The 19504-nt window shown below is 44.0% G+C and overlaps 1 protein-coding gene across 1 annotated transcript in view; it reads left to right on the forward strand.

The window, feature by feature from the left end:
- Window positions 1-19504, forward strand: part of TANC2 (tetratricopeptide repeat, ankyrin repeat and coiled-coil containing 2) — a 192730-nt gene that overhangs the window by 162918 nt on the left and 10308 nt on the right. The window contains exons 18-26 of the mRNA XM_080976441.1: window positions 316-552; window positions 2232-2417; window positions 4139-4232; window positions 8621-8754; window positions 10847-10970; window positions 11691-11866; window positions 14261-14393; window positions 15833-15924; window positions 18179-18325. Of these exons, the coding sequence (XP_080832567.1) occupies window positions 316-552; window positions 2232-2417; window positions 4139-4232; window positions 8621-8754; window positions 10847-10970; window positions 11691-11866; window positions 14261-14393; window positions 15833-15924; window positions 18179-18325 (1323 nt within the window). The remainder of the gene's footprint in view (window positions 1-315; window positions 553-2231; window positions 2418-4138; window positions 4233-8620; window positions 8755-10846; window positions 10971-11690; window positions 11867-14260; window positions 14394-15832; window positions 15925-18178; window positions 18326-19504) is intronic.

Consider the following 19504-nt stretch of genomic DNA (forward strand, 5'->3'; position numbering starts at 1 on the left):
TGCTGGAAAGATGACAGGAGAAGTAGAAAGAGAGAGAGAGAGGAAGAAACGTCTACCCCCTTGTTAGTGCCAGAGGACAGTGGAATGTGGGGAGCGGAGACAGCAATAGCAAATTTAGAACTCTTATGGAAAAAACTAACATTTTCCTGTGTATTCTCTGCTTTGGCTAAGAATTGCTAGACAAATCAAGCTTGTGGCAGGGGAAGGAAGCTGCTAATCTCTAGTACACAAAACTCTTTCGCTCCGTTTTTAATTGAGAAAATTGGCTCGTTTAGAGAATGCTGATCTCATCCGTTCCCATTTCTTTCTGTTCAGGTCAGTCGGCTACTGATCTTAGGAGGCGCCAACATCAATTACAGAACTGAAGTGCTAAACAATGCCCCAATTTTATGCGTCCAGTCCCACCTTGGTTACACGGAGATGGTAGCTTTGCTGTTGGAATTTGGAGCAAATGTTGATGCCTCTTCGGAAAGTGGCCTAACATCTCTTGGATATGCTGCTGCTGCTGGGTATCTAAGCATTGTTGCCCTCTTGTGCAAGAAGCGAGCGAAGGTGAGGAAGGCGTTGAGTTGGTGGCTGTCCTGTTCTCAAACCTGAGCAAGCAAGCCACTGGTGGGCCGCCCACGTCCCGTAGACTGCAGTCCTAATTGCTTGCATGCTTGTAGCTGTGTCTTCTAGCTACTCTCTGGGGTAGTTACGCTAGCAAGAGCATGAGCAACAATTTCATTTCTGTTTCTTCATAAATGTACTCCACAATCTTCACTGGTATTGTGGTCAGCAACTAAAATCCCAGAGCAGTTCATTGGCAACTCGGGTTTGGGTAAGGATGTTGCTAAGCTGTTGAAGGGATAGGGTGCTAATCTTGTTTGTCTCAATGTTTAAAGTTCTCCTGTTTTAATTTGCTATCACTCAGATACAGAAAGCAAGGCTTTCATAATCTAGTTTTGCACAAACATGGTAAATGCCAGCTGTTGGAGAAAATGCCTTTTCCCTTTTTACATGACACTTCGCACCAAGTGAGTAGGAGTAGCCAATATCCCTAGGATGGTATTCCAGAATCTAATACATCATGAAACATATCCTGGCAAAACCGGGAACTTTAATGTAACATGGATTAGGGATATGATTTAACTATTTGTTCAGGAACATGTCTTTTTAATTGTCATACCTGTCTTCATAATAAAGATGGCTAGAAACTTGTTTTCATTTTAGGTTAAGATTAACTCTTTCAGGCTCCTGAATGTTGTAAAAGTTCCTGAAGGTGGTCCTCAGACAAAGACTTTTCTCTTTACCTGGGCTTTTGGCCGTTAAATTGAGGGGGGGGGCATTGTGGCCTTTTTTTAATGGGGCAGGATTTGTTCATCCCACCTTCTAATTGTATAGCTCTGTTTTTAGGAGGTTTTGTTGTTTTTAATGTGAGTTGTTTTTGCTCACTCTGTAAGAATATAACTATAACATAATACGTAAATATAAACCAGAACAACAACAATAGTCTTTGGCAGATTCTTCGCTTCTAGTATGGTCCATTTTGGCTAACCTCAGAAAACATCCAGGAACCAACACCTCTCCAGGAGCCTACAATTTTACGCTGTCTCACTAACCAGCTCAATGCTTTAGGTGACATTTGTGCTCTATAAGATCACTATGTCATTCTGTCTTGTTGCCGAATGACAGTGTTTGCTTCTAGAGAGCTACTGTGGTTTTCAGTGAACATTTGTGTTTCCCAAAAGTAACAGCAAAACATTCACTGAAAACCACAGGTAGCTCTCTAGAAGCAAACACTGTCATTCGGTAACAAGACAGAATGGCATCTAATTCCCAAATTAGATGTAAACAATAGATTTCTTCAGACCAACTTTGCTTATTGGAGTGGGACTTGGTAGATTTTACCAAATGGGGGAATGTAGCAAAGAGGTTTGCAGATCACTGCCGGTGCATATAGCAATTGTGTGTTGCACGATTTGTCCTGAGTTTATATTCTAAACTCCATTTTAAATGTAATTGCTCCTTGCAGATGAAATCTGTGAGAGTGGTTTGTGCTACATGTGAATAATGTACTTGTGGACACAGAATACAGTTGTCATTACAAAACTGGCTAGCTCTGCATATATGGCCAGAGAAACATGGAGAATATTTCCCATGTGAATGTGGCAGTGTTAGAAAAGTAGGAACTGAAACACACAGCAGTTAAGTTAAATTTTAATCAGCCATTTTTTCCTTTTCTTGAAAAGGTGGATCACTTGGACAAGAACGGTCAGTGTGCACTGGTTCATGCAGCTCTCAGAGGCCACCTGGAAGTTGTCAAGTTTTTAATCCAGTGCGACTGGACAATTGCTGGGCAACAGCAGGGAGTGTTTAAAAAGAGTCAAGCCATCCAGCAGGCACTGATTGCTGCTGCCAGCATGGGATACACCGAGGTAAGTTGTCGCTCAGCCTTGTTGAATCCTCACTGGCCAAGCGGCCTTTGTGTTAAGGCAAAATACTGAGTAACTGTTTTTAAAGCTTGAAGTGCGAGGGAGGGTTATGCAGTTGCTACGGGAGCCTAGGTACGCCTTTGCATGCAGCGAACCTTTCTGACCATCAAGTGGCTTGAGGGAAGTCACCACACCTATAGCTCTGCAGCCAAAAGCTGTGGACAATCTACTGACTTCTTGTTGTTTAAAATAATTTGCTTGCCTCTCCTGTACTAGAAATGACATACAAGGTGGCTAACAACAAATCATTAAGCAGCATAAAAAAACTGCAAGAAAGCAAAAATGATAGAAAATAAAAATTAAGGTATACCAGTAAATTGCAGATAAAACATTTCAGGCAAATTATGCAAACTGAAGCAATTCCAGCAGCCCATACCATATAGAAACAATGACCGGGAGAAATTAATGCGAAATAGAACAAGGAAACAAACAAAATACGAAAAGCCTGAATAAGTAGGATAGAATTCTCCTAGTATCTAAAAGAAAATTAACGTGGCTCTTCTGTGGGCTCAAGTTCCATAGACAGGGTGCAACCACAGAAAAAGTATTCTCTTGGGTATATAAGAGCATAAGAATAGTAGGTCAATGGTCCATCGAATCCAGCATCCTAGGTTCACAGTGGTCAACCAGATAGAACATGAGCATCAGCGCACTCTCCCTTACCATTGCTGCCTCCAACTGTGGAGGCAAACCATAGCCATCATGGTGCATAACCACACATCTAACCTCTGAGGCACCTGGGGAAATGTTATCAGGCAGGCTTAAGTGGGAACAGGCAGTCCGTACGGACTGTGTTGTCTCATTAGCTGGGGTAGAGGGTGGGGAACTTCTTTCAGCCCAAAAGCCACTTTCCCTCACAGACAACCTTCTAGGGCTTCAAAGGTCAAAGGAAAACATAGTTGTCCTGTACAGAACTAGCTCAGGTCTAAGAAGTTTCAAAGTCAGCCGGAAACATTATACACTCTTAATATAATATCCAGTAATTAGTCTGGATGTTCACACATGGATAACTGATGGCACAGTTAGTATACTGTATTTACTCGAGTCTAACGCGCCATCGAATCTAATGCGCACCTCAATTTTCAAAACCTTGAAACAAAAAAAAGTATTTGCTGGTGAATGTAAATGTGCCGTCGAATCTAATGCGCACCTTAATTTTCGCAACACAATTTGGCCAAAAAAGGGGAGCGTTTGGTTCGAATAAATACGGTACTAACAATCGTTGCATGTAGGCTAGAATTTTGGGTGTATAGTGGATCCCTTTAGTACATCAGGTTCCACATGAATCTTCCCTTGTGGGTTTTTTTAATGTTATTAAGTGTATTTTAAAAAAAACAAAAACAAAACAAACCATTGTGACTTGTTTGTTTAGTTGGATACTGTTTAAGATTTATGTCCTGATACTGTGTGCTACCTTCTAAAGGTGTTTCTAAATAAATAAATAGATTATGGTGGGGGTGACAGTGTGTGTTTTTGTTGTAAAGGCAAATAATTATTTTAATGGGGCTAGGGAGTATATTTCCTTTGTGGGAAAGTGCCTGATAGGGAATTTGTTCACTCCATTTCCATTTGTTTTGTTCAAAGCAGTTACAGCTTCAGATTATCAGCAGCTTATTTTTAGACACGCAGAGAGTTCAGAAACTGACAGATTTCTTTGTTTTTAGATTGTCTCCTACCTGCTTGATCTTCCAGAAAAAGATGAGGAGGAGGTAGAACGAGCACAGATCAACAGCTTTGACAGTCTCTGGGGAGAGACAGGTAAATTCTGTAGACTGTTTGTGGCTCCCCTTGCATCCGTTGAATACATGTGTGATGTGCTGAAAGAGATTGGCTATCCTCTGGGAAATTCACAACAGTGCCAACATAAACCTCTGTCCCTTAATTTTCAGGGTGTTGAGTATCGGTTGTTGCTTCTCAGTTTAAGGAGGAAAAGCTTATAAATATTTTATTTATTTCAATATTTATAGGCCGCACTTGAATAAAATTACAGCAAGGCAATATGCATAAGTACATGACATCCCAGTAAGAGCAGTAAAAACATCAATTAATAAATACTGCTTGCTAAAAGAAATTCACCTCTCAGCAGCTTGTCTGAATGACACAGTTTTCAGGAGATGTCTAAAAGAAGGCAGGGACAATTCTTGCTGAACCTCTACCAGCTCAGTCTCTAGTAAAATCCAGCTGAAGTGGCCCATCAGAGGGTGCCAGTGATCATGCTGGAGTCAGGAATTACTGTATTTTTCGCTGTATAAGACGCACTTTCCCCCTCCAAAAATTAAGGGGAAATGTGTGTGCGTCTTATGGAGCCTCCATAAGCAACGCGAAGCCTCCGAAGTGCAGAGGGAGCGCTCCCTCCGCGCTCCGGAGGCTTCGTGTTGCTTTCGCTGAAGCCTGGAGAGCGAGAGGGGTCGGTGCGCCGCCTGAAGCCTCCGGAGTGAAGCGGGAAGTCCCGCTGCACTCCAGAGGCTTCGGGTTCCTTTTGCTGAAGCCAGGAGAGCAAGACTCTCCTGGCTTCAGGGATAGCCGCCTGAAGCCTCCGGAGCGCAGCGGGAAGTCCCGCTGCGCTCCGAAGGCTTCAGGTTGCCTTCACTGGAGCCTGAAGCCGGAGGCTTCGGGTTGCTTCACTGAAGCCAGGAGAGCCAGAGGGATCAGTGTGCACCGATCCCTCTTGCTCTCCTGGCTTCACTTCGCTGGAGAGGCGCTGCACAGCTTTCCCTCTCTGTGCAGCGCCCCTTCAGTGAAGCGGGAGGAGAAATGGAAGGGGCTCCGTTTCTCCTGCCGCTTCGCTGAAGGGGCGCTGAGCAGAGAGGGGGAGAATTTTTTTTCTTGTTTTCCCCCTCTAAAACAAGGTGTGTCCTATGGTCGGGTGCGTCCTATAGAGCGAAAAATACAGTAACACAGGAACCTTGAACCTGTCTTGGTAGTGAATTGGCAGCCAGTGCGGCTCTCTTAGCAGAGGAGTAACATGTTGCAAGTGACCTGCTTCTCTGAAGTGGACCTGCCACTGCGTTCTGCCCTAGTTGTCGCTTCAGGACCAGATGCAAGGGCAGCCCCACGTAAAGCATATTACAGTAATCAAGCCCCTTGAGGTTACCAGTGCATGGACCTCTGCGGCCAGACCTTCTCAGGCCAAGAATGGTTGCAACTGGCATATCAGCCAAAGCTCATACAAGTTAGTGAGATGACATGGGCCTCTAATGAAAAAGACAGATCAATGAGTACCCCCAAGCTGTGAACCTGCTTTTCAGAGGGAAAAGCAGAACGGTCCATCCCATTTTAACTGAATTCTCATTGTATGGTCTTATCTGATTTTTATTTCATTGTATTGTATTCCTTGAGCACCCCTTAGAGACTATTGTAATTAAAGGCATATAAATTGAAATAAAAAATAAGATGAACCACTATAACTCCTACTCCTGCAGAAGTTATACTCTGTTGTACATTGTGCATGCTTGTGGTCAATTGGCTGCCTTGCCTATTTTCATTATCATGTTGTCTTCAAACTGTGCTGCTAAGTTGCATCCTAACCCAGGGATGCTAACATGATAACAAAAGTCAGCCCTTGAATTAGCATTTATTATGTGAGTTTCTGAAGTAAATATCACAGTTGGTGCCCTACTCCCCAGTCCTGCTGCTCCCACATTACCGGGGTGTGTGTGTGTGTAAATCAGGATCAGACCTTGGTTACAGGTCATGGTTCAGATTTAGAGCTAAGCCAAACCATGGTTTAGTTCTGGGTCGTGTAGCAACAGCAGGACTGAGGAAGGAGCACAGTGGCCATTTGCCCTGAGCCATAGTTCGGTTTAGCGTTATGTGTGAACCAGGTCAGTGTGTGCTCTTACTTATCTCTGAACAGTGCTGGCCTGAATACTCAAAAGAACATCCTGATAATCCACTACAGCAGTTGCCTCCTTATTTTCGGCAGAGAAATGTGGCATTATAGAAGACAGTTGCTTCATGGCTTCTAATTACTAATTTAAAATAGGTTCATTTTGCACAGCTAGCAGATTCACCTATCTCAATGAACTTCTGAGAGATCTGGATCAGGGTTATTTTACAGAAAATGTTAATTTGCATGGAGAGAGGGTTGGCGTGAATGCTTCAAATAGCAGAGAGAGAAGCCAGGCCAGAATATTCAAAGAGGCAAATTTAAGCAGCACAAGACAAAGGACTTGGTCTGCTGGAGAATGGGAGGGCAAGGTGGTGGTTGGGAAAGAAATTGCTTTGCTGGCAGTTTATTGTGTCAGTCTGGGAAAGAGCAACTTCAAAAAGTGCTTTCGTCTGTTTTTCAGGGTGAAAGTGTCTCCTCTAACCCAGACAGTACACATTATGCCAGGCACAAGGCACTTCCATGTTACACAAAACTCTGGAAGTCTTGAGAATGAATGATCGCTTGGTTGTACAGAAAAGGCTTTTGATGCTGGTGGGCTCTGCCTTGACCTAAGAAAGGACCCAAGTTTGCATTTAGATGGAATCGTGTCTGTCTGATGGTTGCATTACAGGCTTTTCCCTGGTGCACTCTCAAAAGTATTGCAGATGAAAATGCAGGGTTTTGTTTTGTCTTCTTAAAAGCGTCTGTCCAAATTGCATTTTGGGGACCAGGGAGTCAAATCATTCAGTGCTTTGGTTCAGTTTCAGTTGAAATTGAAGTTCTTCGTGCTCAGCCCAATAATTTTAGAAACACATCCAGCATGCCTAATTTAGTTCAGTTCTAATTCACGTGAGAAAATGTTAATGCTATTCACGTGGTGCACATATGAACAGATGACCCATGTAATTGTACTGTTCTATATGGTTAAACACACTAGACAGAAAAGTCTGCCAATTGTACATAAATTTGAATATGGGGAACATAATAGGTTGATTTGGGATTATTACTTAATATGTAATACCATGAGAAATGTAGCAGTTCAAAAATTTAAAATGTATTCACCCACCCCCATGCAGACAGAATTTCCCTCTCTAATCCTTTGGAACCAGGGCTGGCCCACCCATGAGGCAAGGTGAGGCAGGATCCCCGGGGACAATGGATGCAGCCTGCAAGGAATGTATCACCCTCTGCTGCTGCCTCGATGGCGACAGCAGCTGTTGCCCACTCATTGGAGGCTGGATCTTCCGCCTCCCTTGCAGCCCCTGCCCCCCAGTGCTGCCTCTGCAGTGGCCTTTAGAGAATAGGAGGTACTGCTGGTCTCCTCCCACCCATGTTCCTGATGTAGATATCCATCTCCCGTCCCCTTCACTCATCCATTCTTCCCTGGCCGGTTGGGGTAAGGGGTGGGGTGCCATTTTGTGGTTTGCCTCAGGTGTCAAAATGTCTTGGGCTGGCCCTGTGTGCCCTGGGGAATTACCGTGCTCTGTACTACCAGCGATCCTGCACACCTGGCTACTGCAGATGCAGCCTGATGGGAAATTTACTTTGTAATAATAATAATAATAATAATAGCAATAAATATGTGCGTAGATCTATGTACGGGGGTGGGGGGTGCTACCCCAAACAAAGTATTCTCTCTGATAACTTAACCTGAATGTGGAGAATTGAACTTCAGTCTTTCCTCGTCTCTTGTTACTTAACATATCGCAATTACTATGAATGATGCAGATTAAAGAACAATAACCCCATTTAATGTGTTTTCTAGTCAGTTAAGCATGTGAAGGGAAGCCGTGGGAGTGAGCACGCTAACTCCATCCTGTCCCCAGTTGAAGGATGATCTTCTGAGTTGGGGAGTTTTCTGTGCTCATAGAGGCTACCCACACATTTTAGAAACTGGGGAAATGCATGGGGAAGAGGAGCCTCCCTGCTTCCAGATATTACCCTCCAACATGGAATGGTAGCAGGAGGTGGAATTAGTGTGTTCATTCCCTTGGCCACTGGATAATGCCTGAAGAGGGCTAAAATCTTTCCAGGGTCTACGCTACCCTTTATCTCTTGGGCGAATCTTGGAAATTGTAACCTAAAGCCTTTTTTATTTTCGGACCACAATCCTTTTATCATGTTCTTTTTTAAAAAAAAAGAAGAAGCCTGTAGGCAGGGATTATTTCCACTTTAGCCATCGCACAGCACTTAGGTGCGTACCATGGCTCGAAATCATGCAGCAGCGGCGGCGGCAGGCTCTCTTTTATTCTGATTGGTCTTTTCTCTCTTCCAGCCCTGACTGCTGCAGCCGGACGAGGCAAGCTGGATGTTTGCCGTCTGCTTCTGGAGCAGGGTGCAGCTGTAGCCCAGCCCAACCGACGGGGAGTCGTTCCCTTATTCAGTGCTGTTAGACAAGGCCATTGGCAGGTAAGGGGAGTGGGAGGGAGGAAACAGCTTCCTGTCCTTCTCCTAATAAGGTGACAAGTATGTATACAGCGTGGATTTTTGGAGCTGCTTCCTGTATCATTTACATCACATGGGCCTTTTTGTGGGATACCCTCAACAACGTGAGAGAGGTTTCAACATGTGTCTCCCTATGGTGAAGTCCTGGGAGGATCGCTAATCGATTTTCAATACCTTGGTGTTGTCACAGCATCTTAAAAAATAGATAGGTGCCTGTCTGAAGTTTTCTGTATTTTAGTTACGGAGGCTTTTAGATGTATGTGAGTTCTTCAGGAATGCAAGATGCAAAACAGGGAGCAAGGGAACCCATAACTGCAGCATTCATAGGAATGCAGAAGGAAAGGAGATTGCTTTGACGTACTGCCAAAGAGAGCATTTCATACCAAATTGCTCTCCCTCCCTCCTTTAAATGTGTGTGATTCACATGTAAACAGTGCCTAACTCTCATTAGAAGAAAGCTTATGGTTCACAAATGCTGATGGAGATTTATTGTGCTGGAAGGAACATGTTTTACCCCAAAGGTGCCAAATGTTCCAATTCAAATGTAAGCAATTTTTTTCTACATGTAGAAAGCCCCATTAGCCTATTCCAACATAGGCAATTCACTCTTTATCTTCCATGTAGCCCTTTTGGCTTCTCCCGCACACCTCAAGTATGTCCCCCCTGACCTGCCTTTTAGCAGTCCATGATTCCAGTCTGTTCCCACCTAACATTTGATAAATAAGTGTGTTCCCTGGTTGGCATTGTGTTTTCTGGTTGGTATGACGGTTGGCAACTCAGACGTTCACTGCAATTTAGAAATATGGGGTTGCCAGTGTTTTGCAGCAGAGTTATTCCAAGACAGCCCAGCATGCACAGATATAGATAAAGAAAACCTACATTATATATGGAAATAAGAGAGGGACCAGATAGCTCAAGGTAAATGACATGGAGGCAGCAGGTGGGAGCTCAAATCACCCAGAATCTACCCGAGACTGTACCTTACTAGCCTAATCCATACATTAGCTTATACCATTGGTGGAGAACCTCCATCCCATGGGCTGGGTGCAGCCCCTGTGAACTTTTAATCTGTTCTGCCACCCCCTCACCAGCTCTGTTCTGCTTCCAGAAACTCACTTAGCAGCCTCTATTGAGAATCAACATGGAATATGCTGCTACGTCTTTCTCTATTTCTCCACTCTCTCTGCGGTTTTCCCTCTTTCTCCACGCTCATCCATGGTGCAGTTGTACACATGATGCCTTGCTTGAGCCCTTCAGCAATCTCTCTCTCTTACTCTCTTTTTCTCTGAGCTTTCCCTGTGCAACCTCCAATAATTTGGGGTGAGCAGATTTAAACAAGTCTGTACGTCTCCTGTTGTATGCTGTCTCTCTGGAGGGAAATGGCGGGGGGACCTTTTACAGAGAGGGGCTATAGAGAGACTGCTTGCTCCAGTAAGTAGGTGATGAAAACATGGATCACTTTGGAGGTGCCCCACCCCACCCCGAGGAAGAGCATTCAGGCTGCAAAGGTGTCCTTTCAAGGTGTGCTGAGGGTGAGCCAAAGCTGGGCAGAGCCACAGAACCTATTTTCCAAGGAAGCCCGAAACATTTGAATGTTGCAATTTGAAAATCCTAACTGGCCTCTCCTTCCCCTTCTCCAGCAGTAAAAATAACATAATGTATAGTCACTGTGTGTGTGAATGAGGAGTGAATGTGTGAAGAGAGGCATTTCTGTGAATAGGGTGTGAAGCAGGTGCGGTTGTGAGTGTCAATATCTTGGGTTGAAAAGGATTCTTCACCCCTTATCTAGAGGAAGGATGTGCAGAACATTCTGAAAACTTCACATCCATTTTAAATAAAAGTATTTCTTAAATGTAAATCCAATGGATATATGAGGAATGTTTGGAGGTGGAAGATTTTGAAAGTACTAGACTTAAGTAGGTGTAGCATAGTGACATTTTAATTGCAAACTGAAACTTGTCGTGAGTACAGAGCGTAGGGGCTTATGCATTTTTTTCATGGCTCTCAAACTGTGCACAATTTGTACTCAATGCATCCTTGCTTTGTATGCTTTCAGATTGTTGATCTCTTGCTCACCCATGGTGCAGATGTTAACATGGCAGATAAACAAGGCCGGACTCCTTTGATGATGGCAGCTTCGGAAGGGCATTTGGGCACTGTAGAGTTCTTACTAGCACAAGGTTAGTTTGGAGTCGTGTTGAGATTAAACCCAAGTATGTGTAAGCAGACTCCAAAATTACTGCAAAGACAGACCTTGACGTTCGCTTTCCACAAATTTCATACCGTTGGATGAAATCATGCAAGCTAGACTCAAATCCGAATTAGGATGCTGTATGCGAATGTTTCATTTACAGTGGAATAGCCTTACTTAGTTGATTGACTTTTTACAGGGTCGAAACTTTGTGAACAAAATGTCCCATCTCATGATTTCCCAGTTCAGGTGCCAATCCCACCCCCACCCCCAGCTACAGGTTCAGAAAATCTCAGCTCAGCAGAATAACTTTCAGCGTAAATGACCAAAATCATGCTGCTATTCTGGCTGGCCACAACCTATAGAGATTGCACCAGCCGTGTGTTCCTCTATCCTTTGTTTCTTCTCTCTAGGAATCAGATCTATCACGTCATTCTTTTCCAAATGGTATTACCTTTATGGTCTGACAAGTAAGCACTTCAAATGTCAGCAAACTGGCAATTTTTCTCCAAAGATACCTGCCCAGCCAGTATATGGAATATTGCAGGGGACATAAGAGTCTCTTAAATAAGGCACACACTTCCATGGAAGAAAAAAAACAACTTCCAGGAATGAAACTCTTAAAGAGGGGCACTGTGAGTTGCAGGTGGGTTTAGCGTATTTGGAAATACCCTTAAGTAGTCTTGCTCTGTGTTTTGTTTTTCCCCAGGATCCTCCATTTCCCTAATGGACAAAGAAGGACTTACTGCCCTCAGCTGGGCTTGCCTAAAGGGACACCTTTCAGTAGTACGAGCTTTGGTGGAGAGTGGAGCTGCTACAGACCATGCCGACAAAAATGGGCGCACTCCGTTGGATCTAGCTGCTTTTTATGGTGATGCAGAAGTGGTAAGTGCTTTTTTTGGGGGGGGGGGGGGAGAATTCAAATCCAAGAGAGGAGGTTCAGGATGATGTCAAGCTTTGGAAAACCCTTGGCAAACTTAGTTTCATTAATTAAATTTGTATACTGCCCTTCACCTGTAGATCTCAGGGCAGTTCACAACATAAAAATACAAAATAAGAAACACAGAATACATCATAAAAATGAGAACAAAAACAAACCAATGATTCCCTCCTCCACAACACATTTAAAAGGGCATCAGATGTCAAAAACCCAAAGGCTTTGATGAAGAGGACATTTTCGCTTGTTGCCTAAAACTGTATAATGAAGACACCAGCTGAACCTCCTTGAGGAGAGCATGTCACAAATGGAGAGCCACTGTAGAAAAGGCCCGTTCTCATGTTGCCACCCTCACGAAAGGGGCACATGAAGAAGGGCCTCAGGTGATGAGGGTCTGAGTGGGTTCATATAGAGAAGCATAATCCTTGCGGTATTGCAGTCCTGAGCTGTTTAGGGCTTTACAGGTCAAAACCATGGAGTTTTCTTGGCAGGGATACTGGAGTGGCTTGCCGGTTCTGACTCCAGGTGGATCACGTTTAGTCAAAACTCTCCACTATGACCTGTCCGTCTTGGGTGGCCCTGCACAGCATAGCTCATAGCCTCCCTGAGTTATTCAAGCCCCTTTGCCACGGCAAGGCAGTTTGACCAAACTGCGGGAGGCAATGGAAGACAGGAGTGCTTGGCGTGCTCTGGTCCATGGGGTCACAAAGAGTCAGACACTACTAAATGACCAAACAACAACAAGGTCAAAACCAGCACTTTGAAACTAATTGGCAGCCAATGTAATTGGGCCAGGATCAGTGTAATATGCTCAAACTGAGCAACCTGGCCGCTAAATTCTGCACCAGCTGAAGTTTCCGACCCGTCTTCAGAGGCAGCCCTACGTATAACGCGTTGGAATAATCTAACCTTGAGGTTACCAGAGCATAGGCAACAGTAGTTAGTCTGGTCCTGTCCAGATAGGGGTGCAGCTGGGCCACCAGCCGAAGCAGATGGAAGGCACTCTGCACCACTGAGGCCACCTGAACCTCAAGTGACAGCAGAGGTTCCAGAAGTACCCCCAAGCTGCATACCCACTCCTTCGGAGGAACTGTAACCCCATCAAGAGCAGGCAACCCCCCATCCATCTGATCTACAGGGAACCAGGCAGAGGGCCTTCTCGGTAGTGGCACCCGCCCTGTGGAACGCCCTCCCACCAGATGTCAAAGAGAAAAATAACTACCAAACTTTTAGAAGACATCTGAAGGCAGCCCTGTTTAGGGAAGCTTTTAATGTTTAATAGGTTATTGTATTTTAGTGTTTTGTTGGAAGTTGCCCAGAGTGGCTCGGGAAACCCAGCCAGATGGGCGGGGTATAAATAATAAATTATTTATTATTATTATTATTATCATCATCATCATCATCATCATCATCATCATCACCATCATCATCTAGGGAACTGCCCACTAACAGTGCCTCAGTCTTATCTGGATGGAGCTACAGTTTGTTGGCTCTCATCCAGTCCATTACCGAGGCAAGACAAAGATCCAGCACATCTACGGTCTCACCTGCAGATGTAAAGAGGAAGCAGAGCTGTGTGTCGTTGGCATATTGCTGACAGCGTACTCCAAACCTCCAAATAACTCCACTCAGTGGTTTCATATAGATGTTAAACAGTATAGGAGATAAAACTCAACCCTGAGGAACTCCACATTGGAGGCTGCATGGGGCTGCAAAACACTCCCCAAGCATCACCCTCTGGAAATGTCCAGCCAAGTAGGACCGGAACCACTGCAAAGCGGTACCACTCACCCATAACTTGTACAGCTGCTCCAGGAGGATACTGTGGTTGATTTCCAGAGCTAATTGAGGAATGTGGCCCCAAACCACCTTCAAATTCTTATCCTACAGTAGTGGTCAACTTTTTTGGAAAGCACACCAAGGGAGTTTTGCTTCTAATGTACTGAGCTGAAAGAAAAAGAAAGAACAGGCCTTAGCCCAACGGTATCGTGTCAGGCAAAAGTCATCAACACAATGAAGTCTGCAGCTATTTCCTGTGTGGCATATATGCTCTCTCCAGTATGGCCTGGAGTGTGTGGTTGGCATATATGGGTGGTTTTACCTTTGAGCCGGGGATTGGATCTGATGGCTTTTTGATTCATTCCAACTCCTAAGTGCCTTCAGGAGTCAAATGAGGTGAAGGAATAAAAGGAATAAAATAGGAAGGAATAATAATAGTTGCCATTTTAGCTCAGCATCCCACTCTCAGTTCTTTTGAGGTCAAAAACCTGCACTTAATTGCATGATCATAATGCCTATGACTTCCAGGGTGATGCTGATTTCAATTGATTGCTTATTTGTAGGTTCAGTTCCTGGTGGATCACGGTGCCATGATTGAGCATGTGGATTACAGTGGGATGCGCCCCCTCGACAGGGCAGTGGGTTGCCGCAATACTTCTGTTGTTGTCACACTACTGAAGAAAGGAGCCAAGATAGGTAGGGAACAGTCAAAGAAAAGAAAACCCACCTTGTGAATCTCTCAAGAGCCCTATTTCCTCCCAGGTTGTGCAAACTTGCAGCACTCCTATGAAAAAGGCATGTCCGGTTTTGAAAGAATGCTGCTTCTGTTTCACCAGCAGAATGCCAACATTCCTGTGCGCTTTGGCTGCTGTGTTGTGTTAATCGAACATTGGATTTCCCTCCTGCCTAGCTCTTGGCAAACTGGGGGAGTAACTCTTAATGAGGTTTTCCCTCTGAGAATGACCACCACTTCGACGGTTCTACTGTGCTGCTGTGCTGATATGCTGCTGTCAGCTCTTGCTTTCCTTGCTCTGTAGATGCTTCCAGGTTTGGGTATTGCCTGCACTGCTCTACTCCCCTACAACCCCTCGCGTCACAAGGGAATTTGCTGGTGCCTTGGCTGCTATGCTGCCTGCCTCTCACTGCTGCTTTTTCCTTTTTTTTAAATTCACCGTCATCCATTTTTTCTCCCTCTTCTACAACTTTTTTGTTTTCTCCTTTTCTTCAAAGGCTGTCAGACGCTACCGAGTCGACCACGAGGTATACATCACTGCTGTCATCGTCCAGCTTGGTGGTCTGACAGCTCTGCTTTCTCTTCTATGGTTTTGCCTGCCTGCATTCTCTCCCTCTCTTTTCATTTTTTCTCACCTTCAAACAATTATTTTCCCCCCCTTACTGTTGCAGAGAATAACTTGACCTCAAGACCTAATTCACTTTTAAAATGCTGCCAATTTATTTTTTTACTCAAAGCCTTCTGAAATGCTTCCCCATGCCTTTCTGGCTGTTTGAGAACTCCTCTATTTGACAATTAGCTTGCCAAGTGAGACCATGAAGGCTTGGTGGGTTTGTAAAGGCCTACATAAAACAGCTGTAGAATTGGGCTCTTGGACTGCAATAGAAGGGGAGTGTATCCAAAGTACTTCGCAGGTATAAGCCCTGTTTGAAGTGAGCCTTGTTCTGAACCACCGAATATTTTTAAAACTCTGTTCACAAATATACCACAAATAAACTTTCAGCCCCAGATACATCCAGGTTGCTGTAGCATACCATATTTAAAGTTTACATGGATTGATCTATATTGTTTGTTAAACCCTTTGATTTCTCCACTAATCACATTTTCCAGAACGTAACTGTCTTTACTTCCCACCAATGCTAATTGGTGGATATTGATGCCTTCTTCTCCAACATTTGCGAATCATTTCAAATCAGCTGAAAGAAAAGATTGCAAGGGAAAGGCGTTTTTAGTTTGAAGCATTCTTGTGAGAACCCCACGCTCCTTGGGTTGGCTGCACCAAGTTGTTCTCTCCAGCAGAAATTTCTTCCCCCCCAGGATGTTTATCCACCTTAGCTTTCCTCCCTTACCACCTTTTGCATTGTATGAGTTTTTTACCCATCATGCATCCTGTACACTACAGGTCCAGCAACCTGGGCGATGGCCACCTCCAAGCCAGACATCATGGTCATCCTGTTGAGCAAGTTGATGGAGGAAGGAGACATGTTTTACAAGGTGAGAGATGGAAAACTGAGCTTTTCACCAAGTATCAGTTAAACGACCTATCAATGTTTATTTCTTTGCTGCTGCAATTGCATCAAAACAGTTCCTGAGCTTTCACATTTTTTTTAAAAAAAACATTTTCCCCCTTGCTCTTCTGACTATGCCACAGGGTGACTAAGTGGGTGTCAAGTCTATGATGTTTCTTTATTCTGCACTCTCTCAGTGGCTAAAAGAACCTAATTTGAATAATTTGAATTCAAATGAGCAAGTATATATAAATGTGCTTAATTTGCACAATTCATGTGCATCAGTTAATTTGTAATTTTTAGCACAAGCAGTCCTGACAGTAGCTTGAATTGCTGAATGAATAAAAATCCCCTAGCCTCAGAACCTGGCAGCAGGTGCCCATTATTCCAAAACACTGCAGTACATCTAAGTTAATGGTTGCCACTGTAGAACATCTCTTTATTTTTGATGTTTTGATCTTGTTGCTCTTGGCACTGCCCATGGCCATTGGGATTAAATGCATACAGTCAGCATGTCCGTAGAACTTGAGACCCCATTGAGCCCTGTGTCTGACAGGATTGTCCGTAGCATCACTGCTTGACTAAATTCCTGGGCTTTGTGAAGCAAAACAGCAGCAGTAGCAACAACAACCACAAAACACTTTTATGTTCTCCAATATCTGGAATAGCTTTCTTAGAATCAAGGTGGTTCTCTTAATTCAGAATCTTGAGCTACTGCTTGGCTACAGTTTATACCTTGCACTAAAAATTAAAATTCTGCACCACGTTGCTACTTGCCTTGGGAGGAAAGCCTCTGCTGGTGCAAGTGGGATGTTGCCATCCAATGTAGATATTATGATGATATGAGCAGAAGACACAAAAACATGCACTAAGCTCATGGAATGCCTTGCCCCATGAAAGTTGTATAGGGGTACCTTGGTTTTCGAACAGCATGCGTTCCGGGTGTCCGTTCGACTTCTGATTGGCTGCAGAAGTGCCCTGCAGCCAATCGGAAGCCATGCTGGACGTTGGGCTTCCAAAAATAGTTCGAAAACAGGAACACTCATTTCCAGGTTTTGATTGTTCAGGAGCCGATTTGTTCAGTAGCCAAGGCTTTCGGCTTCCAAGGTATGACTGTAGTTGGTTTCCTCCCTTGCTATTTTTTGCTGGTTGTTAACCATTATATCTTGGCAGGGTTTTGCCGCATCTGACAGATAAACCAAACAAACCTACAAAATTAATTGATTCTCATGTGTTTTTGATTGATAAGTGTATATTGTTGTTTTTATAAAATTGTAATTAGTAGATATTGTAAGCTGTGTCTCCTTTTGCAACAGCAAGGGGTGGGATAGAAATGGTTTCATAAAGTGAATGAACAAATAGATTAATAAAAGGAGATGCACTGGAGGCAATAGGCCTGAGATACAGAAACTAGAGGCAATTGGGGAAAGACAGGTAATTTAAAAGTATGTGCCTCTTAGGATATTATGGAGGTCCCTGGGCACTGACCCCTCCATTTCCAGGAGTGGAAGTGGTATTGTAGGCAAGAGGCTCTTGCCTGCCAAATCCATCCTTGAAATCTTTCTGCTTCTATAGTGGGGAGACCATTAATAGTTCAATATTTCCTTCAGCTGGGAAATCAGCCATGTGTGGGAGGGGGGGAAACATCCACTTTTTTCTAAGCCTTATGTCAAAGTAGTACAGGAAGAGGTTCTGTTTGGCAGGAACCTTTGGGCAGTTTATATTACTGTCAGGTACATGTTGTTAGTCGGTCACTTGTGTTCTCATTGGTCCCCTGTCCATGGTGAGATGGACAAGTAAGTGACCAGGTCACTTCAGACTAGTACCAATGTGTGCAATACTTTTGGACATACTTCCACTATGTGCCCAATCATTCTTTGAGCTAACCTTTACCCAGCGTATTTAGTATTTACAGTCAGTCCAGTGGCATCTTAAGAAAACCCACCTAACCATTCTCTAGGGTCTGAGCTTTTCAGATGAGCTAAGCTTTCTCCCTCCAGTATCAGAACAAGAAACCTAGAAATTAATTTACAATCTACAGAGGAAAGCTTTTCTATTAAAGACTTCCATGCAGCCAAATTGCATTCGGCAAGGAACGACAGCTGCCATGCTTATTTCTAGATCGCTCTGATGCAACTGTGTAGGCACATTCAGCTGTCTTCAGCGATTGCCTTATAACTGCTACAATGCTGAAATAGAAAACTGAGTGGTGCGTTTTGACCTGTTTGCCGTTCTGCTAGAAAGGGAAAGTGAAGGAGGCTGCCCAGCGCTACCAGTATGCTCTGAAGAAGTTCCCCCGAGAAGGGTTTGGAGAGGACCTGAAAACCTTCCGGGAACTGAAGGTCTCACTCCTTCTCAACCTCTCCAGATGCCGGAGGAAAATGAATGTAAGTGGCCTCCTTCTCAAAGCCCCTTCCTGGCAATGATCCTTTCCCAGCTCCCTTTCCTGTTCCTAAACCACTCCCTAACCAGACTCTTTCCCAGACTCCTGGAATGGCCTTGAAAACCTCCACCTTTTTGTAACCTGGTTGTCCTTCACAGAGCACTGGCGTTTTACAGTTCTGAAACAGCCAAGCCAATGGTTTGAGATTAATTTCAAGCAATTAAAAATTCATCGCTATATAAAAACAGCTGTTATAGCTCTCTTTGATTTTTTTTCTTCTCAATGTCTGTATGTGTGCAGATTGGAGGATGCTGTCGGACTTGTAATGCTGTTATAGCCTTCTGAAGCTCTTGCTTTCTCTTAGAGCAGTCACTCAGAATCAGAAACACATACCCCACACCCTCCCATCTTCCTCCTGGAGATGGGCAACAACTTGCCTTAGTTGCAATCTGTTCCTGTGTCTAAAAACACAGCATGGGAAGTGTTTTTACAAGTGCGTGAAAGAGAAACAATACTGTTTATGCTAGGAATCCAGTAAAAATGTCTCAGCAATATAGAAGCCAACATATATAATAAAGCTTTGCACGTTTGGATTTAAAGTCAAGGATTTGGCATGCAAACATTTTAAAGAATAGACATGTTTTAATCATATCTGTTACGTGTGGCCACAGAGCTAAGAAACAGAGTTAACTTACATTAGCACTTTGCAGAAATTGTTTAGGGAGTGCTTTAATAGGGAGGAGAGAAGCAAGAAACTAAAAATGTATGTATAAAACCAAACATACCCATTGAGCATATCCAGACCATTTTGAAGGGTTTTCTTAACCTTTCCAAGGTTTGCCTCTTCCTTTTTATTGGTTAGCAAAAAAATTTCAGAGTTACTGTATAAGAAGAGGCTTACTTGAATGCCCTCATCGCACGGTTGTGTTGCATAGCTTCACTGCAGCCATTCACTCCAGCCAGAGTCAGCAGCCGTGTTAAGGTACCCTACACCGAAACATTTGGTCTAATCACAGTTGGCAGGGTGAGTAGCCAGCATTAAAACTGGCAAGGGGCAAAGCTGTGCAGCTGTGAACCCCTTGACATGTTCCTTTAGCACACAGTTCAAGAGAACCCCCCCCCCCCAAAAAAAAAGGTCATGAGAAGAGCAGATTGATGGAAAGTTCTGTTTCCAACAGTGCCA

This window comes from Podarcis pityusensis (assembly GCF_964106645.2).
Source record: "Podarcis pityusensis genome assembly, chromosome: 13".
Classification (NCBI taxonomy): domain Eukaryota; kingdom Metazoa; phylum Chordata; class Lepidosauria; order Squamata; family Lacertidae; genus Podarcis; species Podarcis pityusensis.